We start from the raw sequence: 16,926 nt of genomic DNA, 5'->3' as shown, positions 1-16,926 counted from the left end.
ATCAACGAATTTATCCAAATTTTATCCATCAAATAATGTAAAATGGTAGGTACATACCGAATGCATTCAAAATTTAAAATGTCGATGTATATTGATAAAATATCAACTTGGATGAATATTTCCAAAAAAAAAATATAAAAAACAAAATAAATATTTAAATTAATAAATAAATGGTGAAAGATTGTAAAATTGATAAATTTGATAAAATATAATAAATTTCAGATTTTATCGATAAACATTGATATAATTTATCATCCAAAATTTGGTTATAATTTATAAATATTTTTATTTATTTTACTAAATCTAAAAATGACCATAGTATATGATTTTTAAAGCAATTAAGATTTATATTTGTTTATAATGCAACATTTTATTACCTATATTTTCCTTTACAATTTTTCTAACTATGAAAGTATTGATGAAATATCGAAATTTAGAACTCATAAGTAGACTTTGATGGAATGATGTTTGTTGTCGAATCATCTCAACCTTTTATACCAAATCGATAGATGAAATGGAATTAAAAATAACACTAACTTTTCCTTCTTTTATAAAAAAAGTATATTCCCTCTCTTTCCATCGCGCTGCCGGAGACACACCGGAGAGTCTGAGCTCATTAACGCTACACTTATCCGTCGAAGTTCATCAATGGCGGAGCCTCGTAAGCAGGAAGAGCATTTCGACGTCCTAACCAAAACTGGAGAGAAGACTGGATTTTCCAAATCCAGGTATGATCTTATTTACTATGCGTATTCTTCCTTTTTCTCCTCTCATACAGGTTCATTTGCTTCTCCTGTAATTTTAGACCGCAAAACTGCTGATTGAAGTTCCTTAGTTTTCAAATTGTCATCCATTTCCACCACGACGGGGGGACAGTGATGATTGTTGACCTTTTGGTTGAGTTATTAGATGAAGTTTGTGTTTGACTTCCCCTGAACCTGTTGGTTTTCTAGCTTCCAGCGTAGAACTCAATTCCACCAACTACCGAGTGCTGGAACAACGAAGAATTCATTAACCCATTATCTGTTGTATTTTAGTTTTGTATTCTGTTAGCTGTTAGTCTCCTTTTCTATCAGAGTATGAGCGCAAGTTGTTGGTTAAGTCTCTATGAGTCCTTATGTATATTGAGTTTGCAAACTCATCCCTTCATCTAATGACAACAAACAAAGAACCAAACCTTCTTTGGGATTTTGAGCTTGCACAATGGATGAGGAAAGAACGAGAGATTGAAGAGACTGGAGATCAAGCAAAATGAGGATACAAAAATTTTACAAAAAAAAGTTCTTGATCAATCAAGTTCTCAAGGGAATGTAAATGTTTGTCTTTGTAACGAGTAGAAAGAAAAACCAACTGCTGTGAAGACGAGAGAGGGCAGCTCCCCAATCTTTTGATTAAGGAGGGCCTTCTGCGATCAAAAGTGGAAGAAGTAGTTGGATGAAGATCATAAACATCAGTGGTGGTCTTTCTCCTTTGCGTGTGATCATGGTGCCATTTTTATTGCCAACTATTAGAGTGGCTTAAGATTCCTTGGGTTTCGTCTGTCTTGTACCTTTCGCAGATCGTTTGGGAAAAGAAGTTTGTTAAAAAAAGGAAAACAAAAAAAAAGAAATAAGAACTCACCATATGATTATTTTTACTAAACAAGCTATATATTTCTCCATATCCGTTATAAATACTTCACTTGACAATGCAGGTGCGATGTTCATAGAGATGGGGACTACCATCGGGCTGTTCATGTGTGGATTTTTGCTGAAAGTACACAAGAATTACTTCTTCAACTACGTGCTGACTGCAAGGATTCATGGCCTGGGTTGTGGGATATATCCAGTGCTGGTCACATATCTGCTGGCGATTCATCACTTGAGACTGCTAGGTAATTGTCATCATTTTTCATTTCACTGATCAGTTACTGCTCCTGTTTTAAATTGTATGACTGCAAAGAAGCTTCCACAAAAGCTACAAGCATGCTTTATTGATGTTTTCAACTTTGTCAACGGAGAAATAAGAATGCAGAAAATAACCTTATGAAGTGTGTTGACAAAATCAAGGAGTTGACTGAATGCTGTACAATGGTTAAATGAATGTTTTATGCACGATAACTATAAGATAAATTTTCTGGACTTCCCTTGGTTCCAATACATTTTTAGCATACAAGATAGGAAACTAAATAGCTGGATTCCAATTCTGAGTATAGTTTGGTTTAAATGTTTTGAACCTGCTTTGCTCAAGAGACTTCTCAGTTGTGCCAACTCCCCGGCTTATTTGATCATTAATCTTCTAGTGTTATTTCCACAAATTGGGGTGCTTTTACTATTTATTGTGTTTGTTTGTTTGTTTAATTAATTAATTAATTATTATTATTTTAATTTTCCTTTTCTCTTTGTTGTTTCTTTTCCCTACTTTGAGAGTTTGCATCCTTGAGCATTTTTGTTTTCTTTTTGTTATCAACGAGAAGTTAATATCTTGTTAAGAAAATATATCTGCCGGGTATTTTCTTCTCCTCTTAGGCTATTAGATAAATACTATGGAAAGGTTCACAGTTTTGGTCTCGAAATGGCCTGATTAATCTTAGTTACCTATTCAAGGCTTTCAGCTTTTCTTTTTGATTATTTTCCCTGGCTTGGGCCAAATGGCACCATTTGTTAGTTTTGAATTCCGATTTCCTTGTGTTTTATTTTATTGCTTTCTGAATCATTTACTAAAAAAATAACAACGGGGTGTACACGTATTCTTTCAGGAGGGAGCTTCAAGAAGAGCTTGGCGTCATTCTTCCAAAGGAAGCATTTGAATTGATATTTGTTTTTCTCAATGAGACGTGAGTGGATAGTAACCATGATAAAATTGGACGTTGCGTATGATGTGGTTTATTATATCCTTTGTTTATTTCTCAAATAATGAATTTTGTAGCTACGTTTCTCTTTGTGATCAGCTCAATGCAAACGCATGTTGTTGTGTTTGTTTGTTTTTAGAGAAATAAAAGATTACACCTTTGGTCCCTAAGAGTTGAATTTGATATTATTATGTTCTTCTAGTTTACAAACTTGACATTTTATTTTTTTATTTAAAGAAAACGAAGAGTTGGCACCTCTATTAGATGTTATTTCGTCTAATATACTCTTGGATTGATGTACAGCAGCACAAATGGTGGACAATTCATCAATAATGAATTTGAGGACGTGTATTTGGTAACAACATTGGATCCAATCCCTTTGGAGGCTTTTACTCTTCAGGTTGGTGGTAAATCATTTACTATCTATAAAGAATCTATGCCTTTGTTTTTTCCTACAATAAAAAGGTTTAGAAAAGTCATGGGTTATAAAAGAATACTATACTTTTGTTTTTCAATTGTCTCAATTAGAAACACTTTAAGCTTAGTGTGCTAACTCTAATTAAATTTCTTTTGTGTTCTCTAGTTGGAGAGCAGAAAAAGGTGTGAATGACCAAAAAATTTGAGGGAGTGTTTTTGTAATTGGGGTTAGGAGAGAGTAAATTATTTTTTGTGATTGTAGGAATTTTTCACTTAGTGGATTTTTTTTTTTGTTCTTGGTTTTTCTCCAAGTTGGAAGTCTTTCATGCAAATTCTTATGTTTCTAGTTTTTATTGCTTTCTTTTAATCTTTATGTTATTTTTCTGCTTATTCCTGCAGTAGAATTGGGTGGTTTTCCCCAACTTGGATTGGTGATTTAACTATGAAGTTGAGGATCATGAAAATTAGCTTTTAGGTTATGACCATAATACGTTAGAAACTGAACTGTATGAGACAGGGAATGTTTATTTTGCTTTAAATTTGATGTAGGAATCGGAAGTTTCTGCTGTTAAATATATACATTATTTGGACTATAAGAACTTACTTGCAAATGAAGATCCTGAATATGTCCCATATGATGTAAATGCACAACAATATGGTCAACTTTTTGACATAATTGCACAAAGGTACGTTGTTGACAAGCTTGATATTCTCAATTAGTAGATATTACTTTCTATATTTATGAAATTTATATCATCCAATTTTCAAACAGAAAAATGATGATCGACCTCAGTTGAATAGGATTCCAATCTACAGTTGTTCTGTGTCCTTGTGTTCAAATGGAAAAATGGTGAAATTGATATTTTCAAGGATGAAATGTAACAATATAGTAAAGACATCGGCATTTTATCTTTTTTTTTTTTCTGGAAAAGAAAATGTGATTTTCATTGAATTAATGAAAAGAGATAATCCCAAAGTACATAAAGATAATACAAAGAATAATCACTCGTAAAGATAAGCAGGTGCACGTGTGCATTTCAACTAGGTTGACACCTCTAAGCACCTTCATCATTTCCTAAAACAACTGTTAAGCTTACAGAAGGAAATAGAGATGAAACAAAATAAGAAAAATGAGAACAATACACCTCAAACTCAAAACTCAACTCTTTACAACAGTTAAGCTGGAAAACTAAAAGCTCTTATACAAAAAATAAAATCTGGCAAAATAAAAGCACGTCAATTTAAAATTAAGTCTTGAATGGAGAATTCTTAAAAAGGCTTGGATAAGATGCACCAAGATGAACCATTCAGGCGAGCTACTTCACAATCGTCCATCTACCCAAGTTTCTATCTTCTAGAAGTAATTAGAGATGAAACATTTTTGTTTACCTTCTTTGCCTGTTATCGAACTTTTTTCTTAAAAAATATTTATTTAAAAAAACTGATTTAAGCACATCTCCTGAATGCTAAATGCTTCAAATTCTTTGCTAAGGGAACACCAAACTGAAGCATTATGAGTGGCCGAGTCAAAAAAGTCTAACCACCACATCTCCTTGTTGTGAAAAGTCCTTTGATTCCTTTCGAACCACAGTTCAGCAAACAAGACTTTAACCATGTTTTTCCATTTATATAATGAACAGAGATAAATCTCAAATTTCATCAAGTCCAGACCAATGACCAAAATAGATTAGAACAAAGGACCGAGACGCATCCAAAGACAAAATGCTACCATCTTAAAAGATGATAGGTCTTGTATGACCAACATATAGACCTATTGGTGGATACATCATACACCTCCTTAATCAATGATGTTCCTACTTCAAATGGATAACACTAATTGGTGGAAAGACCCTATTGCCTCATTTTTTTCCACGTTTTAATATCCTAAGTTGTAAAGAATTTATGTTACCCTTGTTTCTCTTAGTTTGTTGGATATGATTAGAGTGCTAAGGGGTGTCAACCTAGTTGGGATGTTATTCTGCACCTACTGATCTCCTTAGGTTTTCTGCTCATTGTATAGTTCTCTTGTACTATGAGCTTTAATCTCAATTTTAATCAATAAAGGAACTCGTTTCCCTAAAAAAAATATTAGTAAACAGTCATTGGTGAGTGAGACCATACAATTGCATGTCATCAAGACTAGAAAATTGAAAAAAATTACTTGAGATAATGTAGCTATTTCTAACTAAAAATTGAATTTTTTTCGAAATGGGGGAAACAACAATTTTTCCCGGCCGAAATTTCGAGGTTATTGCAAAGTTTCCCTTATGCTTTGCACAAAGCTTTAAGCTGCTAGACCTTTCTTGATTTTGGATTGACAGTTATTTCTGTACATGACCCCATTTCCCCCTGTAAATCTACTTAGGTACAAAGTTGACAACGTGGCACGGAGTTCGACTCTACAAAAGCAATTGCAACGTTATGCTTCTGTTTCACTCAATGTTGAGGTAGCTGTTGTTTTGAATTTTTAGACTTTCTGACTTGTGTCAGAAGATGCCTAGGCGTTTCATCTCTAATATTTGATTTTAACGATTATGATTTTGCTTTTTCTTAATTTTAGAGAAGGCTTTTTATTTATGAAATAGGAAAAATATCTAATTACAAATATTAAGGTTTATTGTAAGTACATTGCTGTTTGTTTGTTTTTACTAAGAGATGAAATTATCATTGATCAACATTTTCAAATGAATAGAACTCTCCTGGTAGATGGTTATGTATGCCCAATGAACGAATTCAAGTTACCTAGAAACAAGTAGTTATAAAGAGGGACAAATTTATGCAAAATCAAATGGAGGGGACATGCACCTTGATGGGCATTGGAATAAACTGTCCCTGAGTGCAAGTATATATGCCAACAAAGTAATATAAATGGACAAAGTCTAAGTACCGAATCCCAAGGAAACGAAGTACAAATAATCAATAAAGCAAAAGAAAGGCCTCTAAATTTGCAACCAAATGTCAACAAAACGTGATTAGAGTTTATGCATGCTTTTGATATAAAGAAGATTGTTAGATATTATATTAAATTTGCCTTTACTCATCAACTTGCTTTTGGATCCATTGGTAATTTAGATGGTATAAGAGCATTTTGGTTCAAGAGGTCATGTGTTCAAACTCCTGGATTGTTGTTTCCTCCTTGATTTAATGTTTCTAAACAACTTGACGTGGAAATACTGGTATTGGAACAGAAATTTGTCAATTCTTGGTACAAACGGGTACTTAGAAATTGCAAGGGTATTTGTTTGAATTGGGGGCGTGTGTTTCTTCAGCTTAGCTTATTTTATGTCTCGTGTCTTAGAATGATGTTCTTGATTATTATGTTTGTCTCATGATTTAGTTTGAATATGCTGTTTCCTTGTACTTGAAACATTAGTCCCTTTTCATTAATTCAATGGAAAGTTTTCTCTTTTAAAAAAAAAAAATTAGAAACAATAAATTACAGTGATACGTTGAAGTAACTCAGTCCTTATGTTGACAGGGTTCTAAAGCTATTTTACAACATTTTTTATTATCTGGTTTTCTTATCTATCCACATTTGTCTTAAATAAAGCATGTGTTTTCTTCTTTGTAGTTGACAGGGCTTTCAGATGCAGATAAAGGGGCTCTGGATTTACTAATCAAGGCTGCGGCCATTATGGATGAAATATTCAACCTGCAGGTCTGCATATACATTTTATTAAGTAATCTTGTAGGGGAGACTTTTACAGCTTGCTTTCTTTAATTTTGTGAGCCTAGGAAACATACAATATTTAGTTGAGTGTTGTGCTTAAAAGATCTTCGATGTTCTTTGATTAAAGTAATAATGCTCATCTCATGGTTGAAAATTCCTTTCCATCATTGACTCCAATCACAAAATTTTAGTTATGTGATCGGATGTATTTCAAGAGACACTAATTTTCTTTTTTGTGACGTGAGCAGACAATATGTCACGCAATTTAATCTTGTTATACATACATACATATATGGCTGACATAATTTAAGCAGGATTTTTTGAAATGGAACAAGTCTTTTCATTGAATTAATGAAATGAAATTAATGCTCAAGATACGAAATGGGAAACATAATGAAAGACTAATAAACATGTGAAATTCAAAAACAGTGCAAGAACTTAGCAAGAAAAATAGACTAAATTACTAACTAAATGATAGAAAAATAAATTAATGTATTCGACTTTAAGCTAATGGCTTGAAGGATGATATTTTAAGCCTGTATAGACTGGTCGTCAGGGCCATATTTATCATTTTCTAGTTTTTGTAATTATTCACTAGGTTTTTTTTTCTCATTCCCTTTTTCAAAAAAAAAGAAAAAGAAAAAAAAGCTATGAAATTGATTTGTTCTTTAAATTGTTGATTGATTGTGAAGACTTTGTCTAGAATTTATCATTTCATATTATTATGTCCAGGTTTGGTACAGTAATCCATATTTAAAAGACTGGTTGGAGAAGCATGCTGCAGCATCACAGTTAGATAAACTGAAGTGGGCCTATTATCTGATTAATAAGACTCCATGGTATGTCTTCTGCAGATGTCATAGTTTCTGAACGTCTGTGCTTTTCTGCTTCTGTATGTTGCTAGTGCAGTGTCGGAGGCGGGCTTGATTAAAGTTGTTGCTTTCTGTATTATGTACTGTGCTAAATCTTAATTTGTTTGATTTTTTTACGATGATGAAGTCTTCTCAGTTATTTTGCTTTCTTAAATTATGTTTATGGATTTGTTTCCCCCCTGTAAATACGTTTCATTTTCAACAGGTCTTGCCTTGATGAAAATGAGGCATATTTAACTACTGCAGATTCGGCAATAAAGTTGCTTCCTGAAGCCACTAGGCGAGTTAGTGGGTGGAAGGGCCTGGAATACAAAGCGGCATTTCCATCTCAAAAGCCTCCTGGTGCAAACTTCTACCCTCCTGACATGGACAAGATGGTATGCAATATACTTAGTTTGATTAGGACATAAATTGATATGCATTCATGTAAAAAGAAAAAAAAATGATTTAAGATGCAGCGAGTGCAACTTCTTGTTACAATCTTGTAGGAATTCACACAATGGAAGGACAGTCTACCGGAGGACCAACAAAACATTGTTGCAGGTTTCTTCAGCGTCATTAAAAGACATAGTGAATCTAATTCAGATTTGTCTATTGACAGTAGAAGTCCTGGTAGCACAAACCATTTGGAGGGTTCTAAACATGATTTGTATAATGTACCTTTTTCCCAAGAATATAATTCTTTTCTATCAAAAGCTGCTGAGTTATTACATAAAGCAGGAGATAGAACTAGCTCTCCCAGGTAAAATTTTTCACAATTTTACATTTTACTTTTATTTTCTTAATATCTGAATCTATATTATTGTGTTCACAATGTTTTCTGAAATCTATTTTCTTTCTATAGTTTGCGGAGGTTACTGCATAGCAAGGCCGATGCATTCCTCTCGAATGATTACTATGAGTCCGATATTGCATGGATGGAATTGGTTAGTTTAGCAAGTTTGTTACATTTGTAAAGTTTTGCACGCATGTATTATATATCTAGTTAATTTGTTAGTCGTGGATTGCTTGCAATGGGGATCCTGAATGGGGATGTATAGGAATTTCTAGATACATTTCTCATTGCCCGTATATTAGTTGAACTTTTTCCCCCTTTTTTTCCTCATATGAAACAAAGAATGGTATATATTTGACAAGCACCGAACCAGGGAGCAACTTAGGGGCTGGGGGACGAGGGGACCCCACCCAAAATCGACAAAAGTGAAATAAACCTACAAATGGGAATAACCTACAAATGAGATCCCTAACTCATTTTACTTCAAAATCACTCACTCATCACCTTGTTTCTTATGGAAACAATAAGAACACACCCTTTATAAGAATATTTGGAGAGGTCTCATTCCCAAAAGGATTCAGTTCTTCCTATGGGAGGTCAGTCATGGTAGCATCAACACAACAAATTTGTCTTCACCCATTAGCTTCAGCTTTTGGATCAACTGGATATTTAAGATAGTATCGTAGCAGGTTGGTTCAGGATGCCCTGTGTTCAAACCCCTATATTGTTGTTTTCTTCCCAATAGAAATTTATTTCCACTTGTTGGGTTTTCTTCATATTTTGAGTCCACAAGTGAGGGGAGTGTTAGATGATATATGATTATATTTTCCTTCACCCATCAGCTTAAGCTTTTAGGTCAATTGGTTTTTTTTAACAGAAACGGAAATTTACATTGATATAAAGAAAAAAGTGTACAAAGTACAAAATCGGCAATTGCACCTAAACATCTCAACTAGGTTGATACCTTCTTAGCACCCTTATCACATCCCAATATATCAGAAGATGGAAAACACAAACTCGGGAAATCAAAATGCAGTAAGCTAACACCACCCTTACAAAGCCGAGAGAAATCCGACCACAAAACCCAATCACAAAAACGAAAGAAACACTAAACATCCTGCTGAAAAAAAGAGATCCAATTAAGGATAATCTCCTCCATGGAATAACCCTCGAACTCTTTAGAAAGGGAACATCACGAGGAAGCATGTATCCATGCTGTCTCCAAAATCCTTGGGTCAATTGGTGATTTAAAACTTTGTCATCAATGTGACAAGTCCATTATGTACTTGTTAGTATTTTGTGATCATGCCCAATCTTTTTGGAAAAGAACTATCATGCTTCAACTATCAAGTAGTCTTCCCAAGCAACCCTTTCATTCTATTGAATATGCTCCTTATTGGCCATCGTTCAAAGATAAGAGGGTAATCTTATGGAATTTCATCATCAAATCCTACTTTTGGCTTATTTGAAACGAAGAGAATCATTGCAAATTTCACTCACTTCTTTGATCACCTTTTGTATACATCGGTCACTTGGTGTAAATTTGCCCATTTTTTTGTCATCACAACCTTTCTTCTCTTATTTCTCAATGGAATAGCATCATGAAGCATATTGTATGCAATTTCAAAGAATTTTGATGTTCAACTTATTCTCAAATATTTTTTGATTTCTTGAGCCTAATTTTTGTTTATTTGTTTTCTTTTCGAGTTGAACACTTTGAATTGTCAAAAAGCATGAATTCGTTTGTTTTTGCAATTTGCTTGAGATAATAAATATCTTAGAATGTGAGAGGCAGTTTGCAATGCCAAAATCATATTTCACATTCTTCAATTGTTCTGAAAAAGCAAATGTTTATACCAAAGCATGTTTCTCCTATAGTTGTTTTACATTTTTTTTCCTTGATGAACGATTTAGTTAAGATAGAGCTATGTTATAATAATGGGAAGGAAAAATAGAATGATCCCAAAAAATATATTGATTTTCCTCGAACTCGGGACTCTTAAATCAACAATTCGCCCAAAAACTTAAGCTTCTAGGTGAAGACAAATTTAATATATCTAACATTCCCCCTCACTTGTGGGCTTGAAATATCAAGAAAAATCCAACAAGTAGAAATCAATATTCAATGGGGAAGGAAACAACAATACATGGGCTTGAACATAGGACCTCCCTGAACCATATGCTTTGATACCATTTTAAATCACCAATTCACTCGAAAACCTAAGCTCATAGGTGAAGGCATATTTAATATAATATCTAATAGGGACTACATCCAATCTTTTGTAATTGCAGGTTCTTCTGTGACAGAGATTGCAAAAGACCCTTAAACTCGTGCTACAGATATCTTGAAACAGTCCAACATGAACTATTTGGTTCTTTTGCCATAAACCCTCATGACTTTGCTTTTGGTACTATTCAAAAGACCTCATGCCGGTGGAGATAATTGTTCTCACTTATATAACCCATGATCACTTCCTTTCCTAACCAATGTGAGACTTTGTTTGCATTCCTAACAATATTAATTTATCATTGTCCCATTTGATCTATCTAATTATTAATGAAATGTAATTGAGTTGAGTATTATCAGCACCTAGTTTTATATTTGTTTTCGTATTCTCCATTTAAATAGAAGTCTTCAAGTTCTGCAATAGATTGCATGTTTCCATTGTTTCCAATGTATGTATGCAAGTATTAGACCATTTGAAGTTGGTGTTCCTTTTCTCACACATTGTGTATCTACCCCCTACAAAAACCGACATGAACTTTTAATTGATACTTCTTATTTCATTCCTAATTTTGGTGTCTTTGAATGTAGGACTCTAAGTTGGATGTTACCATTGGTCCATACGAGACCTATGAAGATACACTTTTTGGGTATAAGGTACCTATTAACTCAGCTATTTATTTTGTAAGACATTGATGGCTTTTACCATATTGGAATAAGCTTGATTCAGCCAGCCATATCTTTGCTTGGTGGCTTGAAATTCTTTTGGTAACTTTTTTTTCCTTAAACAATTTTTTTTGAAAATTGGTCTAAATGGAATCAACACATATTTTGACATTTCAAGATAAGTCTCTACCTTGGTTTGATCGCTTTGAAGCTGCTCGAGTTAAAGCTTCCTCTTGGTGTTCTTTATCCAAACTTTTTACTGAAAATTATTCTATTCAAGACTTATGTTTAAACTGGAATGCGTTTATTTTACAAGTTTAAGTATTTTGTATTGTTCCTTGTATTATTCTTAAGTGTACTTGGCATGTTTTATTTCATTTCTTTATGTTAGAAATAATGAACTTAGGTCATGTTGAAAGCCCAAGGTAGTTACGTAATTTACTTTGCCTGTTTTTATTCAATTAATTAGGCTCGTGTTGCCTATAAATACTTCCCCTTTTTTACCTTTATGAGTATTAGAAAATAATAAAATTATAAGCACCCTGATTTTTCTCATGTACTAGTTTCTCTCTACTTTCAATACTTTATATTTTAAGCATTAGCCTCTTTCCATTAATTGATTGAAGTGTCATGTTTTTTTTTTTTCTTTTTTAAAGAAAAATGTTGATTATTTCCTTTTTATTGTATTGGTTGTATTATGTTTGCCAAAACAAAATTTCCTTCTTTGTAACAGGTTGTTCTTCTATTTAAGAAAACCCTTCTCTCTCTCTCTTAAATACAAGAAATATATTATTTTGGCAAAAAATAATGGGCCTATTTAGTAATTTTACTTGATACTAATTTTATGTATCAAACTTCGATCTACTGGTTTTCAAAAACTACCAGTTGTCAATTTACATATTTCATATTTTGTTGATGCCAAAGTTTTGGATTGCATTAGGCTACGTTTGAAGCTTTCATTGGAATTCGGGATGACAAAGGAACAACTCAAGTAAAATTTTTTGGTGACAATTTGCAGGTATTGTTTTTTTTTTTTTTAACTGTCCAAGTCACCATATAGACCTATTTATATTAGTTTGCTCGCTGTCTAATACACATCCAAGTTTCTTATACAAAAGAAAAAAACAGGTGATTTTTCTGATCTTCTCTCAGGAAAGAGCAAGGTCTTTTCTCCCTTGGGAAATAGTTCTAATGAAGCTTTTATTATAGGTCTTGGAACAGAATCTTCCTATGGACAATGCATACAAATCAAAAGATGTTAGTGCTGCTCCCATTCGTGTTGTTCAGCTTCTCTACAATGCAGGGGTGAGTTAATTGTTCACAATTTTCACAAGTTCACATAAAATGTTTGCTCATTTATTTTATAAGGCGTGCTTTTTCATAGTTTTATGTACAGAAATTTTATACTATAAAAAATTGGACAGAGAAGTATATCTTGTATGCTGTCTACCACATGTTTTAAACAAAGTTTTACAATAACCAGCAGAATATGCGCATTACTAAAAATGGTATTTATACAGAGAAGAGATGATTGGGATTCAAGTGTTGTTGGCTCTTCTATTACTTTCTACTGAAAACCACCACAACATAGCACAAAAGCTACGTTGTTCAATCATTCCTTATCTCATCAAGGTAGAGGAAAATGAAAATTTCAAAAGGTTAGCTTGCTTATAAAGCTCAGACAGAGAATCTAAAGATGATTCATATTGAATAATTAAGATATTGATATTTTCTCAAAATCAAGATTGTATAATAGCTTATAAAGCTCAGACGGGTATCCCATAACAAAAAGAAAAAGAAAATCAATCCAAGAATGGTGATCTCAAATAGGCCCTATCTTGAGGGATCATGTTGAACTTCCCACATTAGAAATATGAGAAAACCTCACAATGTTAACTATATGTGTTACTCCTCTCATTGCCAATTGATTTTGAAATAAAACTCTATATTTATCTAATATTTTCTTTTTCATATTTCATTTTCAAAATTTATGTTAGGATTGTGTATCAAAATTTCTATCAATCACATCAGTTTTTATTCGGCACAGGAAACAATAGTTTGGTACATATTCTTAACTTATAGAGTCTAACAATGCTGAATTGATAATTATCATCCACAGAAATTTGGATGTTGATTATTGAAAATGCTTGTGGAGACCAAGTAGTCTCTACATGAATTATTCAATACCTTTAGTTTAGAGAGGCAAACCTGCTAATCTATAAAGTAGCTCTGTCAGAAGCTGAGGTTAATTTGTTGGCGTTCCTACAGGATGTGAAGGGTCCTCAGACTGTTGCTTTCAATTTGCCTAATGATGAGCGGATCGTAAAAGACCGAGGAACATCAATGGTCATGCTTAAGAATGTTTCAGAGGCCAAGTAATGTATCTTTTCTTGGTCATGGATTAATTTCTATCATTATTCCTTATGGGAAATTATTAGACATAAAGATATGCTTGTTTTCACATTTTCTAGGTTCAAGCATATTCTTCAGCCTATTGCTGATGTTTGCATTACAAATGAGCAACGTGAATTTGTGGATTTCGATTCATTCTTTACTCACACAATTTGCCATGAGTGTTGCCACGGCATTGGACCTCATACCATAACACTTCCAAATGGTAAAACATCAACCGTGAGATTGGTTAGTACCATAAATTTTCTGTTTTGACATATTTGATTATTATTTATGTTTTGACATATTTGATTATTATTACCCTTACACTGAGACATGGATTGGTAAGTTGAGTACTACAAATTTTCTGTTTGATATAATTAATTTCATGACTGGATATGAATGTTGCTTTTATATTGAGATACAACCGCTGTTTCACATGTTGCCCTCATTTCTTTTTAAGTATAAAGAACTGATCATGACTGTTTAAAAAAAAAAAAAGGAAAAAAAACATTGTTAATGAATGGAGCCACCTCTATACTAGATTTGTCTAGATTCTACCTCTATACTAGATTTATCTAGATTCTATCTAGTGACTATTGTTTTTAAGAATATGTTCAAATACGAGTTAAACGAGAGAGAGAGAGAGTTGAGGATTTAAAATTTTGAATTGGTTAACAAAGAAATGAGGTTGTAAATTTTATCAGTTGTGTAATAAAAAAAGCTTGAACGCATTTGCAAAATGGAAATGATAGTGTTCATTCTTCACATGGCTATTCTTCATAACTGAAAAAACCGATGCCTATTTTCAAACTTTCTTGACCTATCTCGCAATTCTTAAGACTGCATTTTTTTATTCTTCTGGACAATCTTGGCTTGGATAGAAAAACTGTTGCGCTGTTGGTTGTTGAATCTGTTTGGGATAGAGTCTAGATCTTTATTTTATTGGTGTGTCCTGTGATTCCCAAGACTATACTTTTGGCTTGTCTAAATAAATGGAGTTGTGCAATTTTTTAGTTCTTTTCTAATTTTGTAGTCCTCGTCCTGTTGAATATAGAACTTGTTTTTAATTGGGGGAATTTGAAGATATCGCTTCAGACTGTTAACATTTATTTTCTATTCCAGGTTTTATTGGAAACCTTTCTAGTTGTAGTATTTTTTACTTATTTCTTGTTACAGGAACTACAAGAACTCCACTCAGCTCTGGAGGAGGCAAAAGCTGACATTGTAGGCCTTTGGGCTCTAAGGTTCCTTACCCTCCAGGTTGGTTGATATCTGGGTCATCCGACCTTAACACAGTATTTTACAAAAAAAAAAATGTAGTCTCCGATCATCTATTTACTTATTTTATATGTTGGAATCTCAATCAGGGCCTGCTACCAGGAGCATCATTGAAGTCCGTGTATGCTACTTTCCTTGTAGGATGCTTCCGGTCAGTACGATTCGGCTTATTAGAGGCTCATGGGTAAGCTGTCAATTGACATTGTTTCATCCATTTTTGTTTCCTCACCTAGCATCTTAGACTTTCGGTTTATTGGCAGAAAAGGACAGGCATTGCAGTTCAATTGGCTATATGAGAAAGAAGCCTTCATTTTAAATCCAGATGAAACTTTTTCTGTTAATTTTGACAAGGTACAACACTAAACATGTCAACATTTCGTCTTCAAACAAGTTGGTTTTCATGAGTTGAATTCTACGAATCTTTTATCTTTCTTTTTAAGGTGGAAGATGCAGTTGAAAGCCTAAGTAGGGAGATACTAACCATTCAGGCAAGAGGTGACAAGGAATCAGCAAAATTGCTTCTTCAGAAATACGGTGTCATGTCGGAACCATTGAAATTAGCATTGAACAATTTAGAACGAATCCAGGTAAAGGTTCACAAACCCCATAGATTGAACACCTTAATTGGTTGTGGATTAATGATAATATATTTTAATATTTGATTGAATTCTGTCTCTGATTGAATATAGATTACTTAGTAGAACTATTTAATTTAAATCCATCAAGCTATTTCACCATTTTTATAAACTACATAAGTTGTCCCCTTGGATTCATCCCTTATTTGGTGTCCATTTAACTTTAAAAAAGTATTTTAAAGTGCAAGGACTATTTTAAGTAACTTCGCCTAATTTTCCCTTTAAAATTTTCAAAGCAGTTGATTTTGAGGCAAATAGAATGGACTATTTGAATGAAGTTAACGATAGCAAAGTTTGATATACGACCCTCTTATTCGAAAATTATGGATCACCTAAGCTCGCAACCGTAGATTTGTTATTATATCAATTTATTTTACAATAAGTAATTCTATTCAACCTCACAATTTCAGGTACCCGTGGATATAGCTCCTGAATTTCCAGTTGCCAAAGAAATATTGGGAAAGAAGCAATTTGAAATATGAATATGATGATGGATTAATATCACAAGGCAATTGGAATTTTATTATTGCTTGGTGTGCAATAATAAATTGTCTGTAGCCTCCTTCCATCTTTGAGGAGTAACTATTTCTTTTAAGAACATGCACTAATAATATTTCCATTGCCCATCCCATGGCTGTATTTATTAGTAGTATGTACTCCTATTATTACTAGGAAATTCACACAGATGTCAAAATCAGCCAATGGGTCGGGTAGATCACAAAAAGTTTACCCAATTTTTCTATATTTAAATAGTTTGCACAATTTTTCTATATTTAAAAATCTCTCTTGTTATCGTCGTTGTCTTCATCTACTACTACTGCTACAAATAAAATGTCTACCAGCAATGAAAATTTTTCATTTAGTTTGTTAATTAATTTACAAATTCCGTCCCTATAGTTAGAAAGTTAAATTTTAGTCATTCGATCCAATCTCATTAATTGTTCATATACTCCAATAAATTCTAGCTTTCTTTTAAGAATTGGAACCAGACATATAATTTGATAGATCTGTAAAATGAAAATAAATATAAATATGTTTAGATTTGATGGGAAAATTAATGAATACTTGATGATTATAAGTTTTTTATTCTCCCTCTTTACAATTTATACTCATAAAAATTTGTAGATTGTATCATATTAAACCTTAATTTAATTAGTAATTATAA

At 32.9% G+C, this 16,926-nt stretch overlaps 1 protein-coding gene across 1 annotated transcript; it reads left to right on the top strand.

The window, feature by feature from the left end:
• The first annotated feature begins 519 nt into the window (after positions 1–519).
• Positions 520–16,615, top strand: LOC101215338 (nudix hydrolase 3). Its single transcript, XM_004135834.3, has 21 exons — positions 520–728; positions 1,694–1,873; positions 2,738–2,815; positions 3,134–3,230; positions 3,797–3,933; positions 5,613–5,694; positions 6,819–6,905; positions 7,650–7,756; positions 7,995–8,166; positions 8,278–8,531; positions 8,634–8,715; positions 11,380–11,445; positions 12,395–12,472; positions 12,664–12,759; positions 13,723–13,829; positions 13,926–14,094; positions 15,025–15,108; positions 15,216–15,310; positions 15,387–15,477; positions 15,567–15,713; positions 16,172–16,615. Exons 1-21 carry the CDS (start codon positions 649–651, stop codon positions 16,241–16,243), a joined length of 2,361 nt encoding a protein of 786 aa, XP_004135882.2. The 5' UTR covers positions 520–648; the 3' UTR covers positions 16,244–16,615.
• The last annotated feature ends 311 nt before the right edge of the window (positions 16,616–16,926 follow it).

The sequence above is a fragment of the Cucumis sativus genome, chromosome 7 (genome assembly GCF_000004075.3).
Source record: "Cucumis sativus cultivar 9930 chromosome 7, Cucumber_9930_V3, whole genome shotgun sequence".
Lineage (NCBI taxonomy): Eukaryota > Viridiplantae > Streptophyta > Magnoliopsida > Cucurbitales > Cucurbitaceae > Cucumis > Cucumis sativus.
Note: the sequence above shows the minus strand (reverse complement) of the source record. Positions and strands in the feature narration are given on the sequence as shown.

Excerpts from the sequence above, each read along its gene's own strand:
- LOC101215338 (XM_004135834.3), top strand. The coding sequence starts at position 649 with ATGGCGGAGCCTCGTAAGCAGGAAGAGCATTTCGACGTCCTAACCAAA. Across the intron at positions 15,109-15,215 it reads TAAGGTTCCTTACCCTCCAG|GGCCTGCTACCAGGAGCATC; the intron begins GTTGGTTGATAT and ends AATCTCAATCAG. Across the intron at positions 15,311-15,386 it reads GGCTTATTAGAGGCTCATGG|AAAAGGACAGGCATTGCAGT; the intron begins GTAAGCTGTCAA and ends GTTTATTGGCAG.